We start from the raw sequence: 14,175 nt of genomic DNA on the forward strand, positions 1-14,175 counted from the left end.
TGCCATCCAGAGACCTGGACAGGCTGGAGAGTTGGGCAGGAAAAAATTTAATGAAATACAACAAGTAAAAGTGTCGCGTATTGCACCTGGGTAGGAACAACCCCGGGTTCCAGTATAAGTTAGGAAATGACCTATTAGAGAGCAGCGCAGGGGAAAGGGACCTGGGGGTCCTGGTGGACAGCAGGATGACCATGAGCCAGCACTGGGCCCTTGTGGCCAGGAAGGCCAATGGCATCCTGGGGTGTATTAGCAGGGGGGCGGTTAGTAGATCGAGAGAGGTTCTCCTGCCCCTCTACTCTGCCCTGGTGAGACCACATCTGGAATATTGTGTCCGATTCTGGGCCCTTCAGTTCCAGAAGGACAGGGAACTGCTGGAGAGAGTCCAGCGCAGGGCAATGAAGACAATTAAGGGATGAGGAGCATCTCCCTTATGAGGAAAGGCTGAGGGAGCTGGGGCTCTTGAGCTTGGAGAAGAGGAGACTGAGGGGTGACCTTATTAACATTTACAAATATATAAAGGGTGAGTGTCAGGAGGATGGAGCCAGGCTCTTCTCAGTGACAACGAATGATAGGACAAGGGGTTCAAACTGCAACACAAGAGGTTGCACTTAAATTTGAGAAGAATCTTCTTCTCAGTAAGGGTAACAGACACTGGACCAGGCTGCCCTGGGAGGTTGTGGAGTCTCCTACTCTGGAGACATTCAAACGTGCCTGGACACCTTCCTGTGTAACCTCATCTGGGTGTTCCTGCTCTGACAGGGGGATTGGACTGGATGAGCTTTTGAGGTCCCCTCCACTCCCTGACATTCTATGATTCTGCAATTTTATCAGTACTGTTAGAAAATTAGGATACTTTTATGACTTTTTTCAGTTACAACTAAGTGAAAAAACAAGGACCATTTAGTTTCAATCCAGTAGTAATAATAGATCAGATAAATGCATGATCCCCAGGTATGTAAGACAACCAACAGGGATGACACAGTTTCCCAAGTGACTTTCATAGTTTCATAATTTTCTGGGAAATAAAGTGACAGCAGAACCAGAATGAAATATCACAAAAAATAAACAAATCATGCTACTATATAAAAAGACTGAGGAAAAAATATTAAGAAAGGCCTAAAAAGAAAGACTTAACAGATAAGACACCTGATTATAAAAGCAAACAAGCAGCTATCCAGCAGCAGCAAAAACCCAAGGCTACTCCTCTCAGTTCAAGAGGTTTTCAGATATCTATCAGTAAAACACAAATGGACCTGAATTCAAACTCTGGTAAAACGTGTACTAACACTTACTATCTACACATATTTAATACACACTACTTGTATATTGGCAACTTGATTAAATGCTTCTGTTTTAAAAACTACACCAAGACAAAGCAAAAGAACTATTCCTTCTAAGCTGTACTCTTCTGAATTGGAGGTAAACAATCTTCCATATCTGAGAACAAAAATATTCTCCAAGTGTTCTCATATACTTAGGTTTTGTATTATCTTAGTACTTCACATCTAATGACAAAACTTGGGTTTTGCACTGCCATTTACACTCATTGTGCAGCCAATTCATATACGAACAGTTAAACTAGAGCATCAGTTACATTCTTTCAGTTACAAAATTCATACTCATCCAAGTGAGATGAAGCTGAATTTGTGGCAAAGAATGAAACAGGCTTATTTTTACAGGTTTTCTTTACTTCATAAAAACTTCCTTGGATCAACCTTTTGATATTTATAATAATTACACCTTAAATTCATTTTCAATCTTTCATTTCCAGCAGCATATTAGCATATATCCAAAATAAAAAGGTAGTCAACCACTACCCAAATTAGTGCAAAATGCAAAGCTTGATCCTGCCTGTCCTATGCCTTGCCAAAATTTCAGACTAGGTCATTAGTGAAGTTGGAGACATTAATGAATCTCTCTCATAACACCTTCTACACAGAGGTGAAACTGGGAAAATAATTTTATCTGCAAAATTATCAGCCAGTACAACTTATCTGCATAAGTGGTCAGATACAGTTACCCCAGTTCTTAAAAGCCATATGCTTCTGTGCAAGCCTGGGCAAAGCACACAAGCCTTGGCAGTAACAGAATAAACAAAGCTTTTTATGAAAAAGCTGGTTTCATTGCTTCCTTTTAAGATACCTATATTTCTGTTTTAATACATTTTAATGCATGTAAATTGAGCTTCTGTGGAGTTCAGGATAAATTCTAAACATTATCATCATCATTATAAGCTTTTAGACTGACCAAGTAACAACAGGAACTAACTTGCCTAAGGATTTATCAGCTCTTTGGAAGACCAGAAGCAGAAAAAGTCTTTCAAGTCCTAGATTAGTACTTGGTACCATACAACTAACTATAATACCAGCATGTATTAGGGTAGTTTCTGCAAATTTTCCGGTTACATTCAGGGACAGGTTCTAGCCATTATAACACTTGATATCCCTGCTTTTGGAATAGATATATGCATTGAGCACCAGTAAAAGCAACATAATACCATCTACCATTTCAATTCTAATATGAATCTACACCTCTTCTAGAGAAGTTTTACAAGGTTCTCTGTGTTTGCTTGTTTATGTATTTTATACATATATGCATACATACATATGTATACATACACACATAAAGTACCTATAATTATCTATGCACACATTTTTTTTAACCAAAGGTTAAAACATGACATGAAATATTGTGGGCACATTCACTCATTCAGCTGTTTACAGTTTTTGAAACAGCAGAATAAATTTAACCAAGTTGTCAATGCCATTGATTTAATGGTTCTGTTATGAACCCTTAAACTACATGAACCCAGTGTTGTCCATAATTGTTTAATAAACATAGAAGACAAGACAGTGAAACAAAAGATTTGGTCTGGCACAGAAGTGCTTGTTGCTCTTAACTGCAAACCGTAATTCCTTCCAGAAAAACACCTAATACATATTTACAGAAATTTTAGATTATTACTTATCAGTAAATAGATGGCAACTTCTTCCTGCTGCAGAACTTGCAAAAACATTAACCAAAAACATTTAAACCTAAAACTTTGTTTTACCTATTTGACAAAATAGAACTCTTCAGTTAACTATTGCAGTAATACATACCACAACTCCAAATTGTTCTGGCTCAGGAAGATCGTTATATTCATCCTTTAATTCAGCTAAGGCATTGAGTTCTTTCTGCTCAGGAAGGTTCTTCACTAGGTTCTACAACAAACAAGACATTATATTAAATTTGTTATATTAAACTAGCTCAGATCTCAAAATAACACACTTAAAATACCACAACATGGAAATTATGGGAAGCTTATCTTATTAACGCAGCTTTAACACTTCATAAACATCAAATCAAACCAGTAATTATTTAATACAGACATCAGCACCTCTGTTACAGTTTCTAATTTGAAGAATGCCTTCTCAGTATTTAAAAAGTTAGACAAAACTGTTCGATGCTGTCAGAGCCTGAAGAATTATACTCCATCTACATCTTTTTTTCCCTCATGACTGTATCTTGCTCATTAAATATTAATCAAGAAATAGCTGGTCTGTGTAAAGCTACACATAACTACTTACAAAAAGTCTTGAGACATTATTCAAAATAGCTGTGCGCAAACATCGATCAGGAACACCTTACACAGAAAAGAGCAACATCTCAAAATTGTACAGATGTTCTGAATGTCAAAAAGTAAAACTTGCTTGAAATCTTGTCCATTTTCCCAAAGAAAATTGTATGACTTATTACATGATGTTAACATCTCAAAATGCAGATACGCTAAATGGATAAAATATTTATATTAAGGTAGAATAATACCTTGTCTTAAGAGACACTCAGTAAAAGTTTAGGTTGTATTTAAGTTTTGATATATATGTTAGTTGAAATCAAACCAGTAATGTAATTCTTCAAGTGAAAAAAAAGTACACATTTACATTCAAGCAAGGAACTGTCAATAGGCCTTTTGTGTTCAAAAAGGTTCATAAATCTTAAGATGAAAAAAACAAAGTGAATTAAAAAGTTATTAGCTTATATGAGCTGTCTAGACACACAGGTGTCATTTACTTCATTTCCAATCTCCATGAACCATCTTTGTTCATATTAAAGACTTGTAACAGGAAAACACAGGAAACAAAAATAATGTAATATTTTAGAAACTGGACATGGGATCAAAATACTGCATTGGCTTGGATGCAAGTGTGGTTCTGTGGAATTTCAAAAGGTGTTAGGGGAGTTATGGTCAAGCACTGGCCACTGAAGAAATCAAAGGTATTGAGTTGGAGACATTTACATCCAGAGAAGGGAGGCAGAAACACTTGATTGTTTCTTTTTTCTTATCTGTACCCCTTTATGGCCTAGAACTAACAGATCAGCTCATTTTACCCTCAGCTTCTAAGACAGAGTTTGGCTCCACTAGTGCTGCAGCTCCCCCTGTATATAAAAGTTTAAATATGTTTACTTTTATTAATTGTATTGAATAACTGAAAATGAAGCTAAAGAATGCAGTGATCACATACTTAAATCCTTATTGGTATTTTAAGAAATGGAGTTTCATAACATATTCACAATGATGTGGCTTTAAATAAAAATAGAGTAAATAAAAATGGTTTACATAAGGATAAAAATAAATAGAAATATAAGGCTAACATGAAGAGGCTGAAACTATCACTCACTACTCACTGTCACAATGTGGTGTTTGACAATTGTATCTTTACAAGAACTTATTCTCTCGAAGACTCACTGGGAATTGAGAATATTTTTTCTTATAGTGTCTTCCTCAAGGAAGAATCACAAGTTTATCATCTACCAGGTACTCAAACTGATTAATCAAACTAATTTTAGTAAGTATTACAACATATATTTGAAAAGCAGCAAGAAACACGGATTTGAAAAGCATAACTGAAAAAGCGCTTTTCTATATGCTCACTTGTGCTATACCTGTTTAGCTTTCACCACTTCAATACTTAGAACAAAGTCGTTTCTATATGTGCATTTTTAAAAGGTACAAGTTTTGCTAAGCATGAAAGAAAGCAAGGTTTGCTTTGTAAAATTTTTCCAATCAGTAGCAGTAAGAACTGCTAAACTGGTAAATTACTTAATAAATCAGTCAGAAGATTAGAATAAAATAAACCAGAATAGACTGAACATGAAATAGATGATACAGCCCATTTACCCCAATACATTTCTAAGAATATATCTTTAGAAACACAAAAGGAATCTCTTCTGGGCTATCAGCTAAATTTCCCTGCTATCAGAAGCAACTCTGTCACACCATTCCCTTCAGAAACGGACCAATCTCCATAGCCTCAGTTTTTCAAAGATTATAGGCAACTGAGTTTCTAGATAGTTGCAGTGATGATGAATTCATATATATTTATTCTGGTGTTAACATTACCTTTTACTTATGCAACTTCATTTTTCTCCCCAATCCTAACAGCCATCACTCTTCTCCTCATATAGTTCTAATGCAGTCACATCCCCTCTCAGCTATTTATATTGCTAACCTAATCAAGCCAATGCTTTCTACCCTGTTTCCCCAAAAATAAGACCTAACCTGAAAATAAACCCTACCATGGTTTTTCAGAATTTTTGAGATGCTCAAAATATAAGCCCTACTCCAAAAATAAGCCCTAGTTACAGTTCATTAAAAAAGTCAATTTAAATAGTGTCCAGGTAGCTATACATGTAAAAAAAAAAAGTTTTGCAACAAAAATTAATATAAGACACTGTCTTATTTTCTGGGAAACAGGGTAGCTTCCTGCTGTAGAATGTTTCTCCATCTCTCAATCATCTTCAGTAGTTTTTATGTTCAGCTTCTCTTTTCACTTCTCTTAAGTGTAACAAGTAGTTTAGATAAGGTCTTAGAATTGCATTATTCAAAAGCAGAGTAATTATCCTCTCTACTGGAAATGCTTGACCTCATACACCTTGTAGTCACATTTGCCTTTTTTTATGGGGTACTGGGTCTGGCTGGGATGAAGTTAATTTCCTCCATAGCAGCCCATCCAGTGCTGTTTTGACTTGTGACCAGTGTTAATAACACACCAATGTTTTAGCTATTGCTGAACAGTGCTTGTGTGGCTTCGAGGATTTGGCTGGTTCTCATTCTGCAAGTAGGCCAGGGTGGGCAACCTGTGCCCCTGATCAGACAAGTAGGCCAGAGCGAGGGCTTAACTGCTCCATGTCCAGCTACACCACAGTGGTAGCTACACTTGTCCTGCTGAGCACAGACTCACTATTATTTCTCAATCATTTTCACCTCATAGGCAACCCTTACACTACCAGCTTCCAGCAGTTTACTATTATCATGACCTCATACTTTAGCATAACATATTATACCAGGAGTGTCAAACTAATTTTCACCAGGGCCACATCAGCCTCGCGATTGCCTTCAAAGAGCCAAATGTAGTTTTAGGACTGTATAATTGTAGGGGTAGTTATATTTACGTAGACCTAAAACTACATTTGGCCCATTGAAGGCAACCGTGAGGCTGATGTGGCCCCCAGTGAAAATGAATTTGCCACCTCTGTTTTACACCCTACTTCTATTATCCAGGTCTCAAGATATCTCCATATTTGTTGTGGAGATAACTATACCAATATGAAACTATTCTGTATTTCAGGTAATCTGAAAAACTATAATGAGAGATTTCCTTTTGAAAGAGAAACCTCAGAAAGTTAGAGATTCAAAAGTTATTTTGTTAGGTGTCTTTTAAAGACAGTTGTACTGCCACAATCAACCAAGTAGAAGTGAAATTAAAAAAATGGTAAACACAGCTAATACATTTGTAGCCAATAACTAGAAAATTCTATGCATTTCTTACTTCTGAATTCTTATACCTTTAGAGTATTTTTGTGTAGAAAACAAACTACAAACGAAACCAGAAACATTTTCACATACCTGAATCAAAGATTCACTCAGCTTCTCTTCATCGACTTCTAAAATTATATTTTTAATTTCTTCATAAGGCAAGCGGAAAGAACCCAAAAATATTGCTGAAATTCAGTAATAAATAATTAGAATCAAAAAGGTCCAAGAGAGTCATACAAAAGGATTCATTCAAAAGGATAATGGAGAGCTGGGCAAAGACAAATGCTCTAACTTCACCACTCTTTAGGGTAACTAAACTTATACAAGAGACAATGTATATGTTATACTCTTCAAATTCAGACAGGAGTTCTCAAAGCAATTTGATCTCAGGATGTTATATCATCTCAACAGAGCCCCATTCAATAAACTACAAAGTATTCCTAACACAGGTGGAGTAGCATATCATTTTTATAAAGCGCTGTATATTCAACCTTACTGCCATGGCTGAGTTTCCTACATCCATATTTTTTAAACTTGAAGTTTTATATCACTTGTGTCACAATGCATTTTCTCCTTAAGAAAATGTGCTTACGTAAGTGGTAGCAAACAATGCACAGATTTGGTTTTGAACACTTCATTTGTGATGGGCATAGACAGACTAGTGACATTTTATTATATTTCAAATTCAAATAAAAGAATCCACTATTCTTAGTGTTTGATTTCACTCCATAATTTAAGAGCAAAGTAGCAAGTGGTAGAGCTGGGTTATTTTTTGCAATTTATGGTAGTAGTATTTGCACCTAACTTAACCTATTTTGTAATATTTTTCTCTTTAACAGTCTAACCCACATCAAGGTTTCTCCATTGTTCTAACCAGAAAGAACCATTAGGAATGGCCTCTCCACTCCAGTCCACAAAACCTACCAACACTGTGCCTTCCCTGTCCAAAACAAACACAGAAGCAACTTTTTGTTTTAAAAAAAAAAAAGTTAACATTAAAGTTTACACCATTTCTCCATGTTAGTTTCTAATGTTGCCCCAGGTTGTATAGTAAATTCAAATCATATGCACGTAAACTGCTTCTAAACTTAAGACTCATGTTCACATTAGCCAGTTTTTAGAAAAATAATATTGTACATCTAAACAAGCAAACAAAAAAGAAATAAAACATTTAAGAACAGGTGTGCATACATGCCAATTAGATATTTATCTAATGCTTTTAATATCACTTACATAAGTTTTGTGCTGTTTTTCCATCCAAAATTCTTAATTCTTTAACCTTCTTCTTTGGCTGAACTGTTTTCTTTTCTTCTGATTCTTCTACTGCCTTCTTAGCTGTAAAGGACATATTTATTAAATTCTGATTATTTGAACTGTTATATCTAATAGCAACTCAGCTAGAAAGCCATAATAACACAACTATTACAATCAGTTGAAGGCAAAAAAAATCAATGCACTGCCTCAATATACTTTAAAATATGCAAAGAAACAAAGCAAATTTACAAAATTAGGAGGAACATTAAATGAAAATGTTGATATTACAATGACAAATTTTCCCAAGGACTATCAAATTATATTTATGTATCTTAACCCACAAAATTCGTTACGTTCAGCTCCAGTTTATTTCAAGCACCTTTAAAAACACAGCGATCTGGTGCTACCTCAAAGCACGTGAGTGCCCTCTGTTGAAATATTAATAAGAAATACTATTTGAAGTTCTTCATCCGAAACAAACAAGATATATAATTTGAGATTTAACACACTAAAGGCAGGCTTTTACTAATTATTTATGTTGTTATTGGTAAAGAGCAAAACCAAATAAATTAGCAAGGACCGCTAGTCTTATATTCACTACTTAAAATTATATAGAAACCAAACACTACTGAAATATTTAAAATCTATGTTGATTTTTTTGCATGATTTAACATACTTAATTTTTATAGAATTATCTAAGTATTAATTAAGTAAACATGTTGACAAGGATTTAGTTCATTTTAAAAATCATATCATATACGTGCCTCTGTAACATGCTTAACATTAATTAAACTCAGTGAACATTTCAAGTCATTCAAAAGAAACTCAAACACTTGAAATTAAAATCAAGGGGCATTTTTAAGCAGACTAAATATGCCTTTCTTCTCTGAACTCATTTCATCTGCATGGGTTTCATTACAGGTATCTCCTAAAAAAAAAATGTTTATTTTTAGTGTGAAGAATAACCAAAATCTCAGTTTCAACCTCCTAAAGAAACAGAACAAGGAAAACAGTTTTATTCTTCTCCTTATAGACATTACCATTAGAAAAATACCTGGAATAAAATAATTCTACTGGGTTTACACCACTTGAATAATTAGTTTACCTTGAGCATTTTCAAACTAAGCTAGTACAAAATAGTTCCCTCATCCCCACCTCTTTCTCCCATGGGCCTTTTTTAACACTGACTTAATTGTGGCAGGACCATGGACTACAGATTTTTTTTTTTAATAATTTAATAAATAAAAGCTGTTTGATAGATTCCAGAATCAACATACTATTGCTGACCAACCTCTCAACCCTTTCCAGGTACTCCCATCCCAAGTGCCTGTTCAAAGATCAGACATGCTTTTCAGCTTGATGCCACAGAACCAGAGGAAAAGATGAAAAAAGGATTTTTTAGCAGTTGACACAGGGCAGCTCAAAAAAAGCAAGAAGAAAAATTAATCTGGAAGCTAGAGCATCTGTATTAATCATACAGACCTTGGACTTTAATGCTGTGATTATTCACTACAGCACTGATAATGGCACTGGCTTACATCTTCATGCAAAATCAGCTTGTTTTCAAACTGACAAGTCTTGAAGACTGTACCTAGTAACAGTCATGCCCAGTTTTCCATAACAAATGTGGTCACATTTTAGGCAAAAAGCTGTAGCAGAGGGGAAATTTTCTCACGTTCTGACCACAACATGCAGTTAAGCAATCAGACATTGAAAGAGACGGGTCAGCTCTCCAAGTCTGAAGCTTTATTCCACAGCGTCCATCTCCCACCCAACTCCTGCTGAGCCTGTCATCTGCCTCCGAGCAGCCTGCTAAAGTTTGCCTCTCTCATTTCAGAACACATGACCAGCTTTTTCCCTTCTTAAATAAGGCTTGATCTAAATTCAGCCTTCCAAATCCACGGCTCACCTGTTTCACTTCCCAGAACACACTCACTAATCAAGCTTATGTCAGTCTTCCACTGCATTAAACAGCCCTGGAATGATGGCAGAATCCTCCAATAAATGATTCAGTTTGTCTGGTACTCTAGCAAGACACTCTTTGCAAAACATCTCCTTCACAAGTTCTCAGTAAGAGAATCCAAAAGCCCGAGTATTTTGTCACCAGAAAGGTGTACAGCAGCAGGGTGGAGTTCAGACTCAGAAGGGCCTGTCAGGTTGTCCTCTCGTGTTTCAGATCACCACATCTCTGATTACTGACAAACGTCATGCACTCTGTTGTGTTAATACAAAACATTTTTACATCCCCTACACCTCATTTTTTCTTGAAATTTAATCCCTTTTCACACAAATTTCTGTAGATTAATATTTGGACTAACCTGGAATATGTACATATATATATACAAACACCAAGGCACACATACATGCTTGCATTTTTTGTTTTGAAGACACTGAGGAAAATATAATCTTAATTGTTTAAAACTATTTCCCCATTCAGTTGGGAAGAAATTAAAAAAAAAAGGCAGGTGCTTTTTTTCTAAAAAAACCCACAACTGTCATGAAAATGACAAAATACTCACTAATGCAATTCATCTCACATCAATTACACTTATAGAAAGTTCTGGCTGGGTTTACTTTACTGTCTATTTCAAGCAGACAGGAGAGCCAACATGATAAAGCAAAAGGGGGTTTTAGCATAGGCAGCTGTCTCTGAAAACCAGAAAATACAGATCTAAGCACCACTGTTACATAACCTACTTTTTTTTTTTTTAATTTAGAATAGAGTTCTGTTTTGTTAGTAACAACATATTTGTTTATCACTGTTGGAGGAAAAAAGCTGATGCAACATGCTGCAAGGGATTGTTTTCTGTTCATATTCCATCATGCAACGCATGTGCAGCTCAAGTGTGTACCTTTAGTGATACCTTCAGCTGGGAACTAATCTAATCCCACAGAAAGTGCACTGCTTGAATCACAACTAGAGGTTATAGAAAAAATGGCAACACTAAACAAAACGTTTTATAAGATTACAATACTTTAAACAAGAGGAATGATAATTATGACAAAGAACAAACACAAACATGGTGGAATACTTCAGAGATGTAATTAAGAAAAAATTCTACTACCTTTAGTTTTGTACTCCTGTAGCAAAAAAACTAAGCACACCTGTTCATTAATTCAGCTACTGAATGGCATTAAAAGATGTCATAACAAATCTTTAGAAACATGCACGACTTCATTTAATGCTATTGGAGATGTTAAAGCATTTTACTCTCAGCTGAAATGACCAGTTCATACTAACCTCCTTTCTATTTTTAAATAAGCAGTGAATAGTTTTAATAAAGAATTAACAGTAAAAACTGTCAGTCATGAACATGGTGAGCATGAAAATTAAAGGGAGACAAAAAGGAGTACATTGAATTACAGTGTGGAGAAAGAAGAAACCTAAATGAACTTCAGCCTATCTGAACCCGAGCCTTAATCTCTGATTCCTATCAAGTCTGTACCCACAGTGAACAAATGCCCTTATATTGTCACAAGAAATGAATGAGTAATTTCATCTTACTTCCATCCAGCAAATGGCTTCCTAATTGCATTTACTAGTATGTGGCAGCAAAAGAAAATATACAAAATAAATTAACTGCTTTATTATTCCCTTTACCTAAGAGATGATATATGGCTGCTATAAGACTATAGGAGAAAAAAAGCATACGTATAGTTTAAAGTGACATAAATTTTACAGACAAGCGTATGCTTGAACAGCTGAAACTATTAATTACAACAGGAAGTTCACTGAAGAAAACCCTCAGGTGATACAACTTGGTACAAAATTGAAATAAGGAGCTAGGAATGCCATTGAAAGATTAGAACATATTTTGTAGCACAAAAATTAAGTAAATTCTACTGCAACATAATAAAACTTCTTTAAGCCCGGATAAATTGATAATATTGGGAAGCTACTGATGATTTCCTGTGTTACTTGTAGGGGCACCCAGGAATGGAAATAAAAGTCAAAGAAAGGGGGAGAGGGAGGAAAGTCGAACGTAGTCCAAAATTTGCACTTCCCTCACCAACATACCAATGCTGAGTCTTGCCATTTGTCTAACAACAGACTTTCCACACTCAAATGAAAGAGTGCAGCAGTTCACACAAGTGAGGTTTAGTTAGCATAGGTCTTCACACAAGCCTGTGAGCTTCCACCAACCACTTGTTTCAGTAAACAGATTAAATACGACCAACCTCCTGTTCAGACAGCAGAATGAACTCTGGAAGTTTTGCATGCTCAAGCCAAACTACGCCAATAACCTGTTGATCAGCAAGAAGTGCAAATGTGTCCAGGAGCGCCCTGAACGAGCAGAGCCCTGACAACAGCAACGAGTCAGTAAACAACGGTGCAAGCTAAGCGGACCAGTGACCAAGGAGGTTTTCTCCATCCGATCGCATAACCAATGAATCCAGAGAATATTCAATGGATCCCAGGGGAAATATTCTGGGAGATGCCACGGTTTGCACAGCTGAAGCCACAAATCCTCTCCTGGACCACATAATCTCTCCTGCAAAACACAGATGTCATGATTGCATGACATGATTGCATGCATGCATGTCATGAACTCCATAAACTGAGATTAAAGTGGTTTGGTATCCAAATTCATTTATAGTCTCCACACTGTCATTTGATCTTAAACTTTGACAAATAGCAAACCATTTCCCCAGCTATCTAGAGATAAATGCAAGAGTTTTAACAGATGCTAGCCATGCCCTCTTGTCAAGTCAGTCAGCAGAAGTGTGATCTCATGTTTACTCCCAATGCCACCTGGCATTTTTCTGTTCACCTAAAAACAAAAATCACTCAGTTATCAATTCCTGAAGTAAAATTAATTAAGCACTCCTGCAGTCACTCTGTCCTTTCTGCAATCAGAACAGCTAAATACCTGGTACAGCATTTTAGGAAAAAAAATACAAAGAAAACAAGCAACTGATCTAAAAGTGGATCTTCGTTTGAGCTCTTAAAAATAAATAAATTACAAAAAAAAAAAAAAAAACAAAAAACAAACAAAAAAAAACCAACCCACACAACTCACAAGGAAAAAAAGATGGAACCTCTTGCAATCTCATACTTTTTTGCCTAATTAATGTAATCAAGCTGCAGGAAGTGACATCAACCCAACAGATTATGCTCTGTGGTAGAAAAAAAAAAAAAAAAATCATGACTTAGTTTTACAAATTAGTTCCATCAAACATAGCAGGGGATCTATATTCCTATTATTTGTTCTTGTAATAGAATTGATTATTATTATATTTGACCACCACATTTAATGACTATATCAAATATTTTTTGTTCTATTGAAATTGCCCTAATATGGTTGTAATTAATGTGATTTAATTTTCAAGTGCAATTTGAAAATCTGCATCAGGAACTTGTGCAATGAAGTTGTACAGGTATAGTTAATTAACCACTCCATAATGCAGCTTTTTTCAGCTTTCTATCAACAGCTTGAAATCAAATAGATATCTGGTCCACAAATAATTTATTTAAAAATAAAATAAAATAAAATAAAATAAAATAAAATAAAATAAAATAAAATAAAATAAAATAAAATAAAATAAAATAAAATAAAATAAAATAAAATAAAATAAAATAAAATAAAATAAAATAAATCAGACAACTGATTTCAACCCCTTCTATTTATGCTGCTAAAGGTCAATGCAAAAGACGTTGGTTTTGCTGAAAAGACAGTAAGTAAGTATTAACTATTTATCACATACAAATGATCACAGAAATATATCCAAGTACTCCTCCTGAACATTAGAAATCAAACAACAGCAGGCAAACAGTGATTCAACTGAAAACATCCTCAATGGGCCTACTTAACTGTGTTGTGTGATGTGCTGTAAGAAGCCGGAATAAAAGCTGGCGGCCTTTTCCGTGAACTCCTCTCCCACATTCCCTCCATGAATATTTATAGAGAAGAAAGCCTGAGGACAGTCCACCCCATTTCTCCATTTGCCTCTGCTCCGATATCTGCAACATTTCAGGAGAACATGCCAGCAGTTGCTCCAAAGAGATGCTTATCCTTGGTGGGTTTTCCTGGTCATTGAGACATTCCATGTCTTTGCTGCCTATATATTAGTGCTTGACTAGTGACTAAAGAGATCAGTCAATGTATTTTAAAAGTAATAGA

At 35.4% G+C, this 14,175-nt stretch overlaps 1 protein-coding gene across 1 annotated transcript in view; it reads right to left on the bottom strand.

Moving 5' to 3' along the window:
- DIAPH2 (diaphanous related formin 2) overlaps positions 1-14,175 on the bottom strand; it is a 209,323-nt gene that overhangs the window by 127,084 nt on the left and 68,064 nt on the right. The window contains exons 19-21 of the mRNA XM_082061623.1: positions 8,033-8,134; positions 6,890-6,984; positions 3,102-3,203 (exon numbers count right to left, since the gene is read on the bottom strand). Coding sequence (XP_081917749.1) covers positions 3,102-3,203; positions 6,890-6,984; positions 8,033-8,134 — 299 coding nt within the window. The remainder of the gene's footprint in view (positions 1-3,101; positions 3,204-6,889; positions 6,985-8,032; positions 8,135-14,175) is intronic.

The sequence above is a fragment of the Streptopelia decaocto genome (genome assembly GCF_964273445.1).
Source record: "Streptopelia decaocto genome assembly, chromosome: 10".
In the NCBI taxonomy this organism is placed as follows: domain Eukaryota; kingdom Metazoa; phylum Chordata; class Aves; order Columbiformes; family Columbidae; genus Streptopelia; species Streptopelia decaocto.